Source organism: Rhinatrema bivittatum, chromosome 8 (assembly GCF_901001135.1).
Source record: "Rhinatrema bivittatum chromosome 8, aRhiBiv1.1, whole genome shotgun sequence".
Lineage (NCBI taxonomy): Eukaryota > Metazoa > Chordata > Amphibia > Gymnophiona > Rhinatrematidae > Rhinatrema > Rhinatrema bivittatum.
In genome coordinates, this window is record NC_042622.1 from 111,477,280 (window position 1) to 111,498,018 (window position 20,739).

At 45.8% G+C, this 20,739-nt stretch overlaps 1 protein-coding gene across 1 annotated transcript in view; it reads right to left on the reverse strand.

Annotated features, from left to right (window-relative positions):
- Window positions 1–381: 381 nt before the first annotated feature.
- Window positions 382–20,739, reverse strand: part of ARPC5L (actin related protein 2/3 complex subunit 5 like) — an 82,890-nt gene continuing 62,532 nt past the window's right edge. Inside the window, exon 4 of the mRNA XM_029611619.1 lies at window positions 382–1,086. Within this exon, the coding sequence (XP_029467479.1) occupies window positions 1,024–1,086 (63 nt within the window). The 3' untranslated portion in view covers window positions 382–1,023. The remainder of the gene's footprint in view (window positions 1,087–20,739) is intronic.

Consider the following 20,739-nt stretch of genomic DNA (forward strand, 5'->3'; position numbering starts at 1 on the left):
CCAGACCTGTAGTAAGAAGATCCACAACTGAATATGACACTTGCACATACCTCACAGTACATGCAAATATCTAAATTCATTGCATATCACCTACCAAACTTACCATAAAAAATCTAGGACTGAGTTAGAAAGCAGTACACTAGAAGCAGTACACTAGAAGCACACAATGCAAAATAAATTTCATAAGTGTGCATTGCAATTATCCTAAAAATAGAGACAAACCTGTTTAAGGAGTGGTGTTAAACATGCAGTAACCACAACACACCACTTTGTATTTGAACAAATGGCTTGGTACAGGCAAATGCACTTAAGATTTGAAATTGGAGGAGGGAGAGACAGGAAAGGACAGTATTTCTTTGATATAAACCAACATGTGAAAAATTCAGATATAAATTGCTCTTTATTAGCACTTGTTAGTTACCTCAAGTGATTGAACTTAGCAAAAATGCTGCCATCTCATTTTTCAAGTTAAAAACAAGGAAAATATTTTACACCACTGATCCAAACAGCTTTATTTATGCAGCAGGCACTTTACAAAGAAATAGTTCCCCTAGTGATCCAAAAACCCCTTTAAATAAGAAAAAAATTTTCCCACCAAATATGACAGCCCAGTGACTATCTGCCAACACTAGAAACAGATTTCTACCACATGATAGCTATACACAGGATTTCTGTAAAACCTTTTAAAAATGATATACTTCTCCATTGTACAGTCTAATTATTGGGAAAAGTTGTTTCATCCATGTTTAACAATTTGTAAATTATAAAGTGGGAAGAAAAAAAGGGGATTAAGAATTTATCAAACCCTGTATATACATAAGTCAAAAAAAGACAGTATACATTACATTTTCCCTCCACAACCTTTTAAAATAAAGAGCATTCCAACATATGTATTTTCCAAAATATTTTAATTTAGATAGATAGCAATCTTTAGAAACATGTTTAATAGTCATATCTCTAATTCCTTCTTCATAGTTGTATCCAAAACTGTTTCTTTTCCTCTGCTTCAAGTTACACAGTCTTTTAAACAGTTTTTCTTGCTGTAAGAACTCTTACTATCGAGCCTAGTCCACCTACTGCTAATACCTGTTGGGGTAGGAAAAGACCAAGTGTTAAACATGAAAATTATAAGCCCTTGCACAGAAGTAAAAACAACATAGAAGTGAGCTTAGTACAGTGCAGACACAAAGCCATGAAATGTAACATTCTTCATTTAGCTTGACTGCATTGAAATGCTGAAAGCCAAATCTGCATCACCTCTCTAAGCCTAAGTAAAGCTTTGGCATCTGTGACAATGATTAAAAAAAATTCCAAAGCCATAGAAAATGGGTAAATTAGTCATAAATATGTGCTTACTGGTTGAAATTGCATGAAAATGTCCTCCCATTCTGCTGAATTTCACAAAAAGTCAATATGATTTTATATATGTAAAGTGAAGATCCACTACCTATTTTGCTTTAAAAAAAAAAAAAAAAGTAAAGTAAGGACAGTTTCTATTTCTGCAAGATCAGCCCACTTGTCTCTACAGCTTACAACAAAGAAAACGCTCCTCTTAAATTTTGTCTTTCTTTTGATCAATATTAATGACTAAAATCACTTGTGATTCTACCACTCATTTAGTAGGGCATGCACTGAAAGCAATGCTATAGCTCCTTGGAAGGTGAAATATATATACATACACATCACTTGATTAGATTTATATATACCTACACACAGTATATGATGGCTGGCCAGAGAAGATGTTTGTCACACTTAATGTATATATATTATATTTAAAACTGTACATCTGTCATAGAAGAAAAGTTGCAATTTAATTAGAAAAGCATGTTAATGATGGATGGGGATGAAAGCATTTCTAGCTGACATCTGTTTGTTCTCATCTTAAAACGCCCACTTTTAGCTATTTTTAAACTAGAAATCACGAACACTTTTGCTGCTACTGTAGTATTAACATTTACTTTAAATTGCTCGGTTAAATGGCCCTCAAATATAAATTGTTTGGGTTACCTTCACTTTGCTTAAAATTGTTTAAAGGTTAATTAGGAGTAAAGTTTGTTCCATCTTTTAATAATATCAGGTTCATCAAATAAGCACTGGAGAATCTCTAAATGAGAGCCAGGTAAGGTTTAGTAACAAAAGACTTCTCCAGCCATGTAAATCATTAAAAACTTTCTGTGCTGACTGAAAAGGGACAGAAAAGGTTCAACTGCAGTACAAAAAAAAAAAAAAACCCCTACATGCCTACTCCTTGTACAACTTTAAATAACTAAATCCTCAACAGCATTAATATGCAGACAGTAGTCAAGCAGCAATCTTTTGCACCAAGTGCTACATGTATGTTGGTAAGAGATTGTGTGTATGCACCTGATGCAGTTTCTGCCTCTCAGAGAACAAGTCTGAGTGGCAGGAGCTGAGCTATACAGAAAGTACCTTCAGCATCATAGGGCAGTCCCACCTCTAGTTGGGCAGCTCCGGTGCTGCCTTGGAGAAGAAAAGTGCCCTGGAAGAGCATCAGCTTGATAGGGTAGAAAGTGATCCTGTAGCTAAGGACAGCCTCCAGTTGATACATTGCTTCTAGCACCAAGGATATGTCCTCAGGGGTATATGCTTAGGAGGGAAGAAGTAGGCCTGCCAGTCTAGTTGGCAATTCAATCATTATAAATGTAGGTGGCTGGGTGGCTACTGCTCATGAGGATCACTTTATAACTTGCCTGCCTGGTGCATCTACATGAGACTATGGTGCAGGTTTTGCTTTAGATTCATTAGGAAATGGGTAGTATATTAGGGAAGGAGCCACCTCTTCTGCCAGGGCAGCAAAAACAGGGATGGAACAGCTGCCATATGAAGAAAGGTTACACAGTTTAGGGCTCTTCAACTTGAAGAATAGGCAAGAGAGGAGTTTATAAAATTGTGGAACAGATAAACGGGCCAGTCCATGCACTAACAGATTTAAAACAAATCTGAGAGTACTTTGCCACTTAGCAAACAATCAAGTTGTAGAATTTTTTGCTAGAGGATATGGGTCAAGAAATTTAGCATAGCAAGGTTTAAGCAGAGTGGAACCCAGCTGCTGCCATTAACATTTTAAAAGCAGCTAGAGCAGCTATTAAACTAATTTATGGGGGAAAGGCAACAATTGCTCAACCTTTTCAAGCCCAAGGCATACCTACATTAACAAAAGTGCTCTGTAGCACATCAACCTCCACAGGGCATACAATACAAACATGGAGAGGACTCTATAGTTATTAAAAAGAAAAAAAAAAAAAGCCAGGGAAGCAGTAAAAGTTCTTTCAAATTCTACAATAGATAGAGAGGGCAGACACACAAACATCACAAGGGGCCAGTTCCATTCCAAGGATCCTAGCATAACAGGAAAGTCAGAATATCCCAATAGAGAGGGTGTGGTAAAAGAATGAAGTAGCCTGAGCAACATTAAATAAAGGCTGACAAACATGAAGGATCCCAAATTACCTATGTGCCTTGTTAATAACCAGTTTGTGAATAAAACTTTAATACACTCTAAATTGTCCTCATGTAAATGCCAGAAGTCTAAAAACTAAGAGTGGAGAGTTAGACAGTGTGACAATGGGCATCTCAGCAATATAGTGGAAGGAGGATAACCAATGGGACACTGATGCCAGGGTACAAATTATATCAACATGGCAGACAATGGGTGTAGGATTGCACTATATGTTAAGGATGCAAAGAGTCAAGAAGGATAAGGTCTAGCAAGAAACAAGACATGCTGGGGAATCTTAAGGGTAGAAATTTAATGTGTAATGGGGAAGAATACAGTAGTAGATGTATGCTACTGTCTGCCTGGCCAGGATGAAAAATCAGACAGTGAAATGCTAACACATTAGAAAGGCAATTACTCCAGTATTGATTGGATAAATGTAGGGAGGGAAAGATTTGAGATACTATACATGATTGCTTCATGGAGAAGCTTGTCCAGAAACTGAGAGGAGGCAGGAAGTATTTATTCCCCAGTGATATATAGGACCTGCGGTAAGGGATAACCACTGTGGCAGTCACTTAGTGATAAGGATCATAATGAAATCAAATCTGACACACTGATTGCAGGAAGGACGTGAAGTAAAATACTCCAGAAGCATTTAACTTTAAAAAGGGAGACTATGATATAAAATTAGAAAAATAAAGGAAGTCATTACAAAGGTTAAAATCTACATGAAGCATGGACACAGCTTAAAAACAAACAAAAAAAAAAAAAAAAGACTGCCAGCATTAAATTGGGAGGTGAAAGCAGCAGTTCAAGCCAAAATAACATCTTTCAGAAAATAAGGGAAACTGTAATAAGTTGTTCTAATGTTCATATAATGTATTAAGTTGTTCTCATTTAAACCGGAGTGAAGGCAGATTGCTATACTTCGGTATATAAAAGATTTGAAATAAATAAATAAAAAAAATGAAAAGCAGGTCCAAATGAACAAAATAAGAACTATGCATTAAACTGGAGGAAAGATTGTGCCTATAATTCTTTGGTACCTTAAGACTAAAAAATTGTTAAGCTGGTACTGATCTCTGATTGTATGCTATACCCCGCCTTGAGGTGAATTTCTTATTCAAAAAGGCAGGTAATAAAGCAAAAAAAAAAAAAAAAAAATTTGCAAGGTAGACAAACAGCAATAAGACAGGCCAAGAGAGAAGTTGAAAAACAACAAAAAAAAAATTTCAAGGATATTCAAAGTAAGAAGACTACAAAAGAGTCAGCTGGCCCACTAGATAACCAGATAGTAAAAGGGATGCTTAAGGATGACAAGGCCATAGCAGAAAATTTAAACTAATTCTTTTGCACTCTTTATTGAGGAGGATGTTAGTGAGATATCCACACCAGAAACATTCTTTGATGGTGGCAGTTCAGAGGAACTGAAGCAAATCACTTTGAAAATGGTACATAAGAGAGCAAACTGACAAAATAAAAAGTAAAAAAATCATCAGGACCAAATGGCTTTCACAGCAGAGTTCAGAAAGAACTCAAATACAAAACTGCATAGCTGTTTAATGATTGATTACAGATTACCAGTAACAGCCACAGTACCTGAAGAGTGGCCAATGTAATGCCAGGGGTGATCCAGGAAACTATAAACCATGGAGCCTGCCACCTGTACTGAGCAAAATGGTAAAAGCTATTCTTAAAAGGTGAAATAGCAAATGCTGCTTACCTGTAACAGGTGTTCTCACAGGACAGCAGGATATTAGTCTCACATATGGGTGACATCACAGGATGGAGCCCTGTACAGAAAACTTTGTCAAAGTTTCTATAAAGCTTTGACACTGGCACACTGAGTGCATTGAGTATGCTCAGCCTGCAATTATCCCTGTGAACCACAGGTGTCTCCCTCAGTCTCGTCTTATAGCTAAAAGCACACGCGAAACTAAAATAAAAGTGAAAACGTATACAGACCCAACTCCGCGGAGTGGCGGGTGGGTTTCGTGAGGATTAACATCCTGCTGTCCTGTGAGAACACCTGTTACAGGTAAGCAACATTTGCTTTCTCACAGAACAAGCAGGATGGTATTCCTCACCTATGGGTGAGTACCGAGCTGAGGATGCCCGAGAGTGCACCAAATGCACCCAAGACACGCGAAAGTTGCAATAACTGGGGTGGAATTTGGAACAGAGGGCATCCTGAAACCCTTAACGGGTTGGTGGAAGGATGTTGGGTGGTTAAACTGAAAAGAATAGGAGTAGACTGACTGGCCAAACATGGAGCATGCCGGCTAGTCGTATCTAAGCAATAATGGGCTGCGAAGGTATGGAGAGAGCTCCAGGTTGCAGCCTGATAAATATGTACAAGCAGCACTGGCCGAAGGGAAGCTATTGAGGCTGGGACAGACACAACAGAGTGTGGTTACACACAGTGTTATAGGGAAATGCCTGCTTGTTGGTAGGAAGAGAGATACAGACCGTCAATTAGGAGGAATAGGTCTGTTTGCCCACTGGAACTCGCAGCTTGACTCTTGCCACAGAAGGAAAGAGTTAGGTGGAATTCCTATGGAGTGTAGTGCGATCTAGGTAGAATGCAAGTGCACTATTACTTTCCAAGGAGTGGAAAAACCCTCTCGCTTTGGTGAGAGAGAGGTGTTGGGAAAAATGGGCAGAGTATATTCTGAGTAAGGTGAGATGCAACATCTACCTTAAGAAGGATATAAAGTTGAATACGTAAAACCACTCTGTCACGGAGGAATGCAGGGTCTGATGAGTATGTAACAAGGTGTGTAACTCACTGACCCTGTTGGCAGAAGTGACGGTTATGAGGGAAAGAATTTCCCATGCCAAACTGAAATGAGAGGAATGGAAAAGCTCGAACGGAGAACGTATGAGACTTATAAGCACGAAATATAGGTTCCATTCCGCGACTAGTGAAAATAGAGGCGGCTTGATCAGTGGATAATCCATGGTAAGCTGACTCAAAAGGGGTTTACCGTTAATTGGGTATCCCCACTCCCAAACGATACACCAATTGAAACAGAGGTGTAGCTATGTGGAGGATGTCTGGGGAGCAAGAGAAAAGAGTGGTGTAGAAAAAAGAAAAAGGGTAATACCCTTTTGTATGGGTCATTTGGTAAATAAGAAAATTATTCCTTACCTGCTAATTTTCGTTCCTGTAGTACCAAGGATCAGTCCAGACGGTGGGTTATGTCCCCCGTCCAGCAGATGGAGTCAAACAAGAACTTCTGAGGGTGCTGCCATATAAGACAGCCTACCAAGTGTCCCTCTTCAGTAAATAGACTATCAAAGCCATAACGAAAGAGGAAAGCATGAGGAATCAAGTGAAAAACATGTGTCAATAACTCTGAAATAGAAACTGAACCAATGGCAACTTGCCAAGAGAACTAGAACAGAACGCTTTAGTAGAAAAAATCATGTAGACACAGAGAAGACCTATGACAAGACATCGAGCAGGAAATCCCCCAATGTAAATATCAGCGAATCAGAGGGAGGGCATCTGGACTGATCCTTGGTACTACAGGAACAAAAATTAGCAGGTAAGGAATAATTTTCTTTTCCCTGTACTTACCAGGATCAGTCCAGACGGAGGGATGTACCAAAGCTTCCCTACTGAGGGTGGGCCTTAGATAGCCCTGCTCGAATGACCTTGTAACCAAAAGACCCAAAGGTCGGAGACTGGACATCCAGGCAATAGTGACGTGCAAAAGTATGCAAAGACTTCCAGGTGGCCGCTCTACATATCTCCTGAGTGGAAACAGAGTGGCTCTCCACCCAGGAGGTTGCTTGAGAGCGAAGATAATGAGCTTTGACACCCACGGGAGGTGTTTTTCCTGCGCCAATATAAGCCGCCACAATAGCTGCCTTCAACCAGCGGGCAATCGTCGCCTTAGAAGCCGTGGACCCCTTCTTGGGACCCAGAGTACAAACAGGTGGTCCGAAAGACCTTTAGTCATTGGTAATCTCCAGGTACTTCATCAGGCAACGCTTGGCATCAAGCTTGTGTAACTCTGTAGGTTCGCTCACGGAAAAAGAAGGAAGCTCTACCGTCTGATTCAGATGGAACGTGGAGACCACCTTGGGCAGGAAAGAGGGTACCGTGCACAAGGTAACCCCCGAGTCCGTGAATCGCAGATAAGGCTCCCTGCAGGAAAGTGCCTGGAGCTCGGAGACACGCCAGGCTGAACAAATGGCCACCAGAAACCCCGTCTTGAGTGTCATATCCTTGAGCGAAGCAGTACGTAATGGCTCAAAGGGTGGTCCGCCCAGGATCCGAGAACCAAGTTGAGTCTCCAAGGTGGACAAGGAGTTTGAAGTGGTGGTTTCAAATGTTTTACTCCCTTGAGGAATCGAACATTATTCGGGTGTGAAGAAAGTGGAATTTCTCCTCTCTGCGAAACACAGCCCCTAGGGCCGCTACCTGTAACCGTAGAGAGTTAGAGGCTAAACCCTTCTCTAAGCCCGCTTATAGAAAAGAGAGGATCAGACACAGAAGCATATCCGGGCAGTGTCGCATGCGCCGAGCACCATGACTCGAAGACCTTCCAGACCCGAACATAGGCAACAGAGGTAGAGGTCTTATGTGCCTGGAGGAGGGTCGAGATCACCGCCTCTGGATATCCATGGCGCCTCAGTTTGCACCTCAAAAGCCAAGCCACAAGACAGAAGCGATCTGCCTGGTTGAAAAATATTGGGCCCTGTCGGAGCAAGTGGGGAAGGTGACAGAGGCATAGGGTCCATCCACCGCTAGACTGAGTAGGTCCGCGAACCAAGGCCGTCAAGGCCACTCCAGCTCCACCAGAATTACGGTGCCCTGGTGATGTTCGATCCTTCGTAGAACCTTTCCCACCAGTGGCCACGGTGGGAATGCGTAGAGTAGAAGCTGGCGAGGCCACAGTAGCACTAGGGCATCCACGCCCTCCGCGCCCCTTTCCCGTCTGTAGCTGAAGAATCGAGGGGCCTTTGTGTTGTGAGCTGTCGCCATGAGATCTAAGTGGGGAGTCCCCCAACTTTGAATCAGGAGGCTCATCGCCTCTTTGGAGAGCTCCCACTCTCCCGGGTCTAGGGGTTGACGGCTTAAGAAGTCTGCTTGAATGTTGTCCACTCCTGCGATGTGTGATGCTGCCAATCGAGCCAGATGGAGTTCCGACCACTGCATGAGCTTGTCAGTCTCCAGCAAGACGTGGAGACTTCTCGTGCCCCCCTGGCGATTTATGTATGCCACCGTGGTCACGTTGTCCGAGAGGATCCTGATCGCCCGATGGTGAACGAGAGGGAGGAAAGCCTTCAGCGCTAGACGGACCGCTCTGGTCTCCAAGGGGTTGATTGGCCACCGTGCTTGAGATTTCGTCCACTGCCCCTGCAGGGACTTTGTCTGGCATACTCCTCTCCATCCGGAGAGGCTGGCATCTGTGGTGACTATTATCCAGTCCGGGACATCCAAAGGCATACCCCTGGGCCAAATGGGAAGGGTCCAACCACCAGAGAAAGCTGGCCTCTGCGGATCACAGTATTGGGAGGATGGCCTGGAAGTCTCGCAACACTGGTTTCCAGCGGGATAGCAATGCTCTCTGTAGGGGACGCATGTGCGCGAAAGCCCATGGTACCAGATCGATAGTGGACACCATGGAGCCCAGGACTTGAAGATAATCCCAGGCTGCTGGTAAGGGGAGGCCAGAGAAACTCAGGATTTGGGCCTGTAATGCCTGGGCCGGGCCCGGCCGCAGAAAGACTTTGTCTTCCTCTGTGTCGAATCGTGCCCCCAAGAAGTCCAACGACTGGGATGGGGTAAGATTGCTCTTGGTATAGTTGACAATCCAACCAAGTGACTGAAGTAGTCTTATCACTCTGTCAACCGCCTGGTAGCCTTGCCTCAAAGATTTCGCTCAAATGAGCCAGTTGTCCTGGTAGGGGTGGACTAAAATTCCCTCCCGACGGAGGGCAGCCGCCATGACTACCATGACCTTTGTAAAGACATGTGGGGCAGTCGCCAGGCCGAAGAGGAGGGCCTGGAACTGAAAGTGTTGTCCCAATATCTTGAACCGTAGAAATCGGTGATGGGCCTTGAAGATTGGTATGTGTAGGTATGCCTCCGTGAGGTCCAGGGAAGCCAGGAACTCTCCTCGGTGGACTGCCGCAATAACAGAGCGCAGGGTCTCCATCCGGAAGCACGGAACCTTGAGAGCCTTGTTCACAGATTTGAGATCCAGGATCGGGCAGAAAGTGCCCTCCTTCTTGGGTACCATGGAATAGTGGCCCCGGCCCACTTCTGAGGGAGGCACTGGAGTAATTGCCCGCAGCACGAGAAGACTGTCTAGTGTCTGGCGAACTATGATCTGTTTTTGGGGGGATCCACAGGGGGAGAAGAGGAACCTGTCTCTTGGGACCCGAGCAAAGTCCAATGCGTAGCCATGTTTTAGAATATCTAGGACCCACTGGTCCGAAGTGATCCGGACCCACTCCTCATAGAAGAGAGAGATCCGGCCCCCAATTCTGGGAATCGTAGTGTGGGTCGGCCTAGCATCGAGGAGGCTTGAAGGACATCCAGTGGGGCATCCCTTCCTTGGAAGGTCTGTGCCCACGAAATGGCCGGGTACAGGAATGCGAACGGGACGAGGGTGTTAGAGGCGTCTGTTGCCTCATAGTCCGAAAACGGCGTTGGTTGGGAAAACGACTTCTGGATGAAGTGAACGATCTTATGGAACGTGGACGGTCCTCCGGCAGCCCGTGGACTGCATTTTCACTGAGCGACTTAATGATCTGATCCAGATCCTCACCAAAAAGGAACTTGCCCTTGAAGGGACGGGATCCCAGTCGAGTCTTGGAGGAGGAGTCTGCCGACCAGTTGCGGAGCCAAAGCAGTCGCCGGGCCGACTCTGCCGCCACCATTGACCTGGCTAGGACCCTCAGGAGATCATACAGGGCATCCGCCCCGTATGCAATGACTGCCTCCAATCGGTCTGCCTGACGAGTCTCCTCAGGGGCAGGTCCTGAGAAGTAAGGAGTTGTTGCACCCAGCTGAGACCTGCTCGTTGTGCTAGAGAACTGCAGATGGCGGCCCGAACACCTAGCGCAGAGACTTCGAAAACCCTCTTGAGGTACACCTCCAATTTTCTGTCCTGAAGATCCCGCAGCACTGTGCCCCCTGTAACTGGTATGGTGGTGCGTTTGGTGACCGCCGAGACTGCGGAATCGACGGTCAGTACCTTGAGAATCTCCAAAAAATCCTCAGGGAGCGGGTATAGCTTCTCCATGGCTCTCGTGACCTTGAGGTTTGCCTCGGGCGAGTCCCATTCCCTGGATAACAACTGGAGGAAGGTGGGATGGGTAGGGAAAGCCTTCACCGGCGGACGGAGCCCAGCCAGTAAGGGGTCCCCCTTCTTCACCAGGGGGGGTTCAGGCCCCTGGGGATCTGGGGGAGGATCAATATCAAGTTCCTGCAAAATATGAGAAATCAGGTGCTCCAACTCCTCACGTTGGAAAATGCGGAGGACCCTGGGGTCATCCCCCTCCATCTGAGCCGCAAGGAGGGGGATCCTCTGTGGCCGAGTCTGGCATCTGGTCCTCCGTGTCCCCGGGGGTGTCCCCACTGGGCCGGCCAGGTAGGACCGGAGCTGCGCCCCCAGCGGTTCCCAAGGGGTTCCCCCAGGAAGCGGATCCGCTCTGGAAAGCTTGTTGGGGGGGTGGCCCAGGAGGGAGATCCGGAGGGTGAGACATCCTGGCCAGGTATGCATTATGCATTAGCAATATAAAATCTGAAATCCTGTGGGGGCCCTAGATGAAGCATCTTCTGGTAGGGGCCCCGCAGCCAGGGGCTGCACAAGGACCAGGGACGGAGGCAGAACTGGAAATGGAGCCTCCTGTTCGTCCTTCGAGTATCCGGAGTCCATGGTGTGCTGCAACAAAATGGCCGCCATTCCCGCGCTTCGCGGGATTGGAGGATGCCGCTGTCCTTCAACCTGGTCCTGACCGGGCGACGCCGGAGCGGTCGTCCCCTGAGAACTGCCCTCCCCGCTAGGGAGACAGGCAGTGCAAACACCCTCCCGGGATAGCCGGGACCCGGGCCACCCACTTGCAGTACATGCTGCTGCTCTCAGCATGTCACCGGGGGGGGGGGGGGGGGGGGGATGATAAAGAGAGCACGGGAAAAATCAAGGTCCTCGCTGCGCCGTGAACCGGTGCTCTGGGATCGGAGAGGCCACTGCTATCACCCACTGATCCGATTCCTACATGCCCCGCCAGGGAATGTGACTTCCCGGCTGGCAGCGGCCCCGCGGAATGAGCGTCGCAGGGCCACGGGTCAGCTAGCGGGCGAGGGAAGGGAGAGGTTGGAGCCCTCCAACTTGCACCCCCCCACGGCTCGGCGCAATGGAAGAGGAAAGAGAGCCCTGAAAAAGTAAAGAAAAACAAACTTACCCTGGCTCTCTGTCAGAGGCAGAAGAAAGAAGACAACAACCAGAGAAAGACAGAAAGATCTGCTGGCAAGGGCTCCGTGGAGAGCTAGGCTCTAGGCTCTCCTTCTAAAGCTAATGCTAATACCCTTTTTTTTTTTTTTTTTAAACTTGATTCCTCTCAACAAACAGAATAATAAACAAAGAATGAAGAGACTGAAAGAAAATACACTAAGACCAGTGTACTGGGGGAACCACTGTTCCCCTGCTCCTATCTGCTGGAGTCAGATACTGAAGAGGGACACTTGGTAGGCTGTCTTATATGGCAGCGCCCTCAGAAGTTCTTGTCTGACTCCATCTGCTGGACAGGGGACATAACCCACCGTCTGGACTGATCCTGGTATGTACAGGGAACATGCCATTTTGAATGGTAGGATTTGTGTGGAAGGTTTTGTGACGCTACCAGTATCTGAGAACATCAGTTAGTCTATGATTTGTGACTGACTGGTGGGAAGGCAAATTGGTTACTGGTGTGATAGATTGAGAAGTATGGGAAGCATACTGGTCTCGGCCAGGACGTGGGTCTGAGGAACAGTGAACCGCGTCCCGGTCCAGCATTAGAAGAGTGCTGGCTATGAGAGGCAGCAGAAGAGACACATTTAAGAGGCCCTTGATGGGAACGCATCGGAAACATGTGTAGGGAGTAGAATCTATGCACTGTATGGTTTGATTCGGACGCAGAGGGCAAGTTCGGTTGACCTCAGCGTTAGAAGATTTTTCCCGCTATACATGTAGTCCGAGACCATTCGAGAGGATGAAAACCTACATGGAGAAGGTCTACTAGTGCGTTCAGTAAATCTCTGAGATAAGTGGCTCGAGGATGCATGGAGTGAGCAAGGGCCAAGGGTAGAGCTGCGCAGCTTCCTTGCAGAACAGCTAAGAGGTTGTGCGTGCTTGTGTGTTGGAAAGCTCATTGTCCCTATGCTGTCTGTCTGTATGCACAAAGATTTGTTGCAGAGGCAGTATTGGAAGGCATAAGGGTATTACTCATGGCTACAAGCTCCAGGAAGTTCATGTGAAACTGTACCTGGAGTGGAATAGACATATTGGATTGAGAAGATTTTAGGTCAAACTTTACAACCCTGAGTAAATGCGAGCATGAGCAGAATCAGACTAGGTTTTGGTTCTAGATCTGCAATATGGATGAGGGACGAAAGCGGTTGAACAGCTTAGACCCACTGAGAATGGATATTCACTGAATCTAACCCATAGCAGTTTTGGATCTATGAGGAACGTGCATAGTGAAAAAACCCATGGCCCGACAATGAAGAACAGAGGGGCTGAGGTTATGGAAAATGCATGCAGGGACATGTAAGAATTTATTAGAATGTTTGTGCGTATGCTGGACAGGAAGGTCATTGTGACTGTGGTGTCCAGAAGTGTTGTATAAGGGATTTATGGCAGTGACAGTAATCCCAGGTAGTAAATGTATAGTGAGTCATGAAGAAGTTAGAGCTCCTTGCGTGGACTGACTGTGGTTATGCAGCTGTCCATGCAAGGAAAAACGTGAATGATGTTGCACGCCGTAGAGAGAAAATACAAAAGGTATCGCCAAAAATTGTGCAAATGAACACACCGTCTACTCAGAAAACGGACAAAAGTTATTTTAGAAAACAGGACTGCATCAGCAAGCCTTTTGACAACGTGCTCAGTGTTGAGCCGTCCGGTCTTATCAATCACTTGCAGCCTGTAGGTATTCAAACAACTGTATTATTATGTTTTGACTGTGTAAATTCACAAAGAATCACGATGAAATGTGGTGGTGATCGCACCGGTGTCAGTTAAGTACTGGCTTTCTTTTCCCACTATATCCAAATATCAATTGTTTGTTTCGTTTTATAGATCACACATTAAGAGTTTTGTGACTCCTCAAGAAGCAGCCGGCAGGCTGCGAAACACGGCCGCTGTCGAGTCGGCATTTGATGTACAAGGTCGTACACTGCCTTAATATATGAGTGGAATGGATCAGAGTGTGTGAATTGTGAAATTTAAGCTGTCTTATCTTGCTAGAGCTTTTGCATTTCATCGTGATTCTTTGTGAATTTACACAGTCAAAACATAATAATACAGTTGTTTGAATACCTACAGGCTGCAAGTGATTGATAAGACCGGACGGCTCAACACTGAGCACGTTGTCAAAAGGCTTGCTGATCCAGTCCTGTTTTCTAAAATAACTTTTGTCCGTTTTCTGAGTAGACGGTGTGTTCATTTGCACAATTTTTGGCGATACCTTTTGTATTTTCTCATTAGTTTCGACAGGTTCGCGAATATTTGCTCTTTGTGTTGTTGCTGCACTCCGTAGAGAAACAGCAGTCACCAATAGTGATTCCATGAAATACCCCAGTTGCTGAAGCTGGTGTAACCGGCAGAGCTTGGGATTGTAATATTGACGACTCACCATGAAGCACATAGAAAGATTAGAGGTAATGTACCTACTGCGATATGGAAGCATGGTGACGAGAGATACCATTTTACCTACGTCTTCTGAAGAAAGTTGGTATTTCTGAGGACCAGGATGGGCAACTACTTTCTGTTGAAAGAAAGAATAATGTAATTAAAACTCCCCAACCCTCCTCCCTCCTGCGCTTTGTAGTGTCTGGGGGAGTGTACCAGGAACCTTGGTACAAAGTGGGGTGGCCGCTCTGATATCCAGCCAGTTGGGAGACCAGGTGGTGTCCAACTGGAGGGGCTGATATAATCTGGATATCATGTAATCTCCCACAGGAGCGTGAGCGGTAAAGTCTTACCCGCATTTCTGTGTGCTGTACAAGGAGACAGAGACCTGTCGTCAGGCTTCGAGGTGGACTTGCACTTGAGGTAGTATTTGCTGGATCTCGTGTTTAGCAGATTAGCAAATGCATCTTGAACTTTGGTTCTGAATTAGGAACCAGAAGCCAGAGTATTAATCAATACAGAGCCCCGTGGCTGAAAATGGGAGGATGTCCTGATGCAATCCCAAAGAAACGATAGAGAGGTTCTCTTGGTATTGTGGCTGACACAGCGATATGTGACACTAATACGGTTCTTGGAAGGTACATGACCTAGAACTTTTCGAACCATATGGCCCAAAATAGAGAACACATCTCAATGGGAATGCCGCAGAAGCGGGTACTTACTATCCGACGTGGATCACCGAAGGACGAGCTGGTGAAGATTGCTGGCTCCGTGGATTTCAGGAGTAATAGAGGGGTAAGCCTGTCAGACATAGATGTCAGTCTCAACTCTGATGCCTGGTATGGTGGCACAGGTATAGAGGAGACAGGCTGGGCATGGCTGGCGCTACCACTGTAATTAGTGGAGGGCCACAATCCCACACTGATGTCTGTGGGGCATGCCTCAGGAACAGGGGAGCCATCTTTGGCTCATAAACCCGGCCCTCGTCGCAGCGGCTCGATGTCTCGTGACACCATTGCAGAATTCTTCGGAACTTATTCTGGTGTTTCTGGAGCATCAAGGACTGCCAGCACTGTGCGGAACAGTGGCGAATGCAGTGGTGATGTTGCTCGGCCCGGGCATTCTCCAGCACCGAGAAGGATAGCACTGATGTGCTGGATGGCATCGGTGGCAGACGGTCACCGCGTCGGTGACGATGTGTGCCATGGTACTCGGCCCGGTCTTTCCCCAGCGCCGAGATGGATACCCTCGCTGTCTTGGATGGCGACTGATGATGCACTGTCAGCATTCCTGCACTGCTCCTGGCACTATGTAGTGTCGTAGGCTAATACAGGGCTTTAATAAGAACCCAAAGCATGGAGCACTGTGTTTAGGCGAGAGCATTACGTGGCGGTACTATGTCTGTATTGATGGTGTCTATGGCGGCCGAAGCAGCCTCAAGGGTATTGTCAAAAATATATATGAAAAAAACGTCGATGACCCGAGCAGAGCAATGACGGTGACAGAAGCACTGACAGCATCGGTGTAGGTATCTATGGAAATGATGTGGCATTGAATAATCGAAAAAACATCGTTGGCATCGGAAAAATGATACCGGCATCGATGGAGTCCATGACCGCATCAATAGGAACGTTGAAGACACCGATGGAAACGACATGGGCATCAAGGGCATCGATGTATGGAGGCAGGCGCCGGCGGCATGGCCACGGGCATCAACAGCACCGACACGGGCATCGATGGCATCGAATCCATCAGTGGAATTGACCCTGGCATCGATGGCATTGAGGGAAATGTCCAGGGCATCAATGACCGATAAAATAAAGGATGGCATCAATGGAAATAACCCTGAATCGACGAAAGTGCCCTGGGCGACAGTGGCATCGACCTGGGCATGGATGGCACAGAGACAAAAGTGTGTGTCTGGCATCCATCCGGGCAATGATGGCACTGATGAAACACAAGGAAAAATCAGTGCCATGGATGAAAAACATGGATGGCACTGATAGAAACGAGGCAGGGACCGATAGCATCAGTGTAATGTGGGGGGAGGGGTACCGATGGCATCTAAGAATCCAGGACAGTCTGAAGGGGGTACAGACGGTAGCGATAGGGGCATCGACTGCACGAGGGTACCGAGGAAATCGAAGGACCTGAAATCTACAAGGGCCCTGTCGGCAACAGAAACCATAGAAGTCCCTGTCCCACTAGCGCTAATGGCAGAGTGTCACAGAGGGACACTCGTAGGCTATGTGTGGCTAACTGAAAACGCAGGGAGAGGGAAGGCCACAATCTGTTGGCAGGCCAGGGAGGCGAAAAAAAAAACAGGGCATAGTACGCACCGAGCATCAAATAAACGTACGCGAAGGGAGATCTGTGCAGGGAAAAGTGTTTGTGCAGTTAAAGTTTAAATGTTTCCGTAAGGAAAAAGTGTTTGAATTTCTCACAAAGTTCCTAACCGCTATGCTTACTGCAGAGCGGAAAAAAGAAGACTGAGGGAGACACCTGTGGCTCACAGAGATAATTGCAGGCTGCGCATGCTCAGTGTGCCAGTGTCAGTCAAAGCTTTATAGAAACTTTGACAGGAAGTTTTCCGTACAGGGCTCCATCCTGTGAGGACTACCATCCTGCTTGCCCTGTGAGAATAGTTCTTACCCGATATCCTTTCCTCGTGTCCACTCAGACCAGACCAAATGAATGGGTTATGTCCACCAACCAGCAGATTGAGACAGATCAATAAGTTCTCTGACGTCACCTCTTATATCAGGGCTTCCCAAACCTGATGTATTCTAAGCATTATCATCTAAATGCCAGTGTCATGGAGGTTGCCTCCTTTGCCTCTGAGGTGTTGAAGGAGTTTGTTGGCAGCATCCCATCCTCCTCAGAAATAGCTTGGAAACATTCCATTTGTCTGGACTGGTCTGACTGGAAGAGGAGGAACGTGAAATTAGTTCTTACCTGATAATTTCCTTTCCTCAAGTCCAGTCAGAACAGTTCAGGACTTTCCCTGTACTGCCAAACCTGCATATCTTCAATCACAGTCTGAAATGTTTGTTAAAGTCTGCGGCATATCGCTGCTTCCAAGCAGGTGACTGATTCCTCTTTTTCCAAAGTTTTTCTTCTTCTGTTCCTTGTGCTTCTGGTAGAAATTGTTTTGCATTGATCTATTAGTTTGTTACAAACACTGGCAGGCAGCAATCAGCACAGATGTATATAAGGCAGGTCTTCTCAAACCTGTCCTGGGACCCCCACAGCGAATTGGGTTTTCAAGATATCCACAATGAATATGCATGGGATCAATTTGCATAAAGTGTCCATGGTATGCAAATTTCTCTCATGCCACCAACAGAACCACCACTGTGACCTGGGTAAAAATACAAGCGTGGGCTCACCTCAAACAGGAGGCCTCTCTGTGCTCTGTTGCTGCTCCTTTCCATTTTCCTCATTTTTTTTGCTGCTTTGATAGTTCAGCATAAAGCTTTTTTTTTTTTTTTTTTTTTTTTTTTAAAGAGACACTAAGAGCCTAGGAGAGAAAATTGTGTGTGTGGGGAGGGAGGGCAGTGAGAGACTAATGCTGCACTAATCAGCCCCAACACCCAACCTGGAAGCCCCCTGGTACAGGCGCTGCTCTACCAAGAGAGGGAAAGCTACTTTTACTTCAGGAACTGCCTTAGAAAAACAGAATCCTACCCTGGGGGGCCCTGCTCAACTGGGGGAGGAAGAACGAGCCTTTTACCACAAAAGCTGCCTAAGTTTCTTTCCTCTCAACCAGCACAAGATACTTACCTACTGTATGGGAGATAAAAAAAAAAATACTGGCAAGCTGAGGTCAGCACAGATGCATAAAAGTGAACCTATTGATCTGTCTTAGGCTGCAGTAAGTAGGCATAACCCATTCGTCTGGACTGGTCTTAATGGATAAGGGGAAACAAGAATTACCTCCCATATGGATACACACAGTCTAATGGGAAAGAGCCAACATGGATTTATCAAAATAACTGGATTTCTTTTGTAGGAATTATCACATGGATAAAGGTTAAACTGTCAATATAGTGTATCTGGATTTTCAGAAGACGTGTCTCATGAAAGATTCCTCAGTAAATTAAAAAGTCACGGGGTAGGAGGCAATGTCCTATTGTGGATTGGTAAATGATTAAAAGAAAGGAAGCAGTAGGACTAAATACTCCCATTTTCTCAATGGAAAAAAGAGAAACAGGAGTGCTCCATGGATCTGTATTAGCACCAGTGCTGTTAATCTATTCATAAATGATCTAAAAAAGAGCAGTAAATAAGGTGGATCACAGATGCAGATATTACAAAATTATTAAAAGTTGTTAACACAAACAGATTGAGAGGAATTGCAGAAGGAACTTGTGAGATTGAGGGACTAGGCATCTAAATAGCAGATGAAATTGAATATGGACAAGTGCAAAGTGATGTAAGAACATAAGAACATAAGAAAATGCCATACTGGGTCAGACCAAGGGTCCATCAAGCCCAGCATCCTGTTTCCAACAGTGGCCAATCCAGGCCATAAGAACCTGGCAAGTACCCAAAAACTAAGTCTATTCCATGTAACCATTGCTAATGGCAGTGGCTATTCTGAGGGGGAAGGAATACTAACTCTAGGTAAACAATGCTGGGTACTGTATTCAGATTAGCCACCCAAGAAAAGGATCTTAAGAGTAACTGGAGGTAATTTTCAAAAGGTTTTACACACATAAATGGGTTTTTGAAAATTGTTGAGATATATGCTACCTTTATGCACACAGCTCCTTTGAAAATTCACTCCATTGTTGACAATGTCGAAGTTCTCAGCTCAGTGTATGGCAGTCCAAAAAAGCAAACAATGTTAGGAATGATTCAGAAAGGAAGAGAACAGAAATCATACTATTTTTGTATCAATCCGTGGTGTGACTGCACCTTTGGTAGTACCGTATGTACAGCTCTAGTCCATCACAATAAAAAAAGATAAATGAGAACTAGAAAAAAGGTAAAGGGCAGCAAAAATGATAAAGGGGATTGAACAGCTTCCTTATGAAGGGAGGTTAAGTGGGTTAGGATTCTAGAGCTTGAAGAAGAGACAACAGAGGCTTATAAAATCATGAGTGGAATAGAACAGATAAGCAGGGGAGTTATTTACCCTTTCAAATGGTACTAAGGCTAGGGGGACGTCCATGCACTAACAGCAGATTTAATATAAATCTGAGAAAGTTATTTACTTACTCTGCATACAATCAAGATGTAGAATTTATTATCCCAGGACAAGCAGGATGAGAGTCCTCACACATGGGTGACATCATCAGATGGCGCCCTGGTATGGAAAACTTCTGTCAAAAGTTTCTATAAACATTTGGCTGGCACACTGAGCCTACTGAGCATGCCCAGCATGCCATGATATTCTCAGCCACAGGGGTCTCCCTTCAGTCTTCTTTTTTCCGCTCTGCCAGTAAGCACAGCGGTTAGAAGCTCTGTGAGAAATTTTAACATTTTTTCCTCACGGAAAGATTTAAACTTTTACTTCAAAAACACTTTTCCCTGCATGGGTCTCCCTTCACGTGCGTTTATTCGACGTTCGCTGAGTACTATGCCCTATTTTTTTGGTCGGTTCCTGTCACCTTTCTGGCTGCCAACCGACTGCGGCCTTCCCTCTCCCTATTTTTTCAGTTAGCTACATATAACCTGCAAGTGTCCCTCTGTGACACACTGCTTGGTTATTAGAACTAGTGGGACAGGGACTTCCACAGTTTCCTTTGCCGCCAGGGCCCCTGTAGATTCAGGTCCTTCGATTTCATCGGTACCCTCACACAGTCGATGCCCCATCGCTACAGTCTGTACCCTCATCACACCACCCTGGATTCTAGATGCCATCGGTACCCCTCCCCCCACGGTACCTTGATGCCATCCTCCTTCCATAGTTTTTATCAGTGCTATCCATGTTTTTTCATCCATGGCACTGATTTTTTCTTGGGTTCCATCGGTGCCATCACTGCCCAGATGGATGCCATCGACGCATCCCCTTGTCTCATCGCTGCCATCCATACTCGGGTCGATGCCACCGTCACCCAGGGCACTTCCATCAATGGGCATCCATGCCGATGCCAATTCCATATATGAAGTCTGTGCCAAAGTGGATTCCCTTGATGCCCATGTCGGTGCCATCGATGCCCATGTCCGTGGCACGGATGCCATGCATACCATTGCTGCCCGAGTCGATCCAGTCGATACTGTCAACGTCCGTGGTCCATACCATCCATGCCCGTGGCCATGCCACCGATGCCGTCGCCACCCACCTTCATACATCGATGCCCTCGACGCCCACGTCTGTTCCATCGGTGTCTTCGACATTCCTATCAATGCGGTCATCGACTCCGATGCTGGCATCATTTTTCGATACCAACGATGTTTTTCGACTATTCGATATCA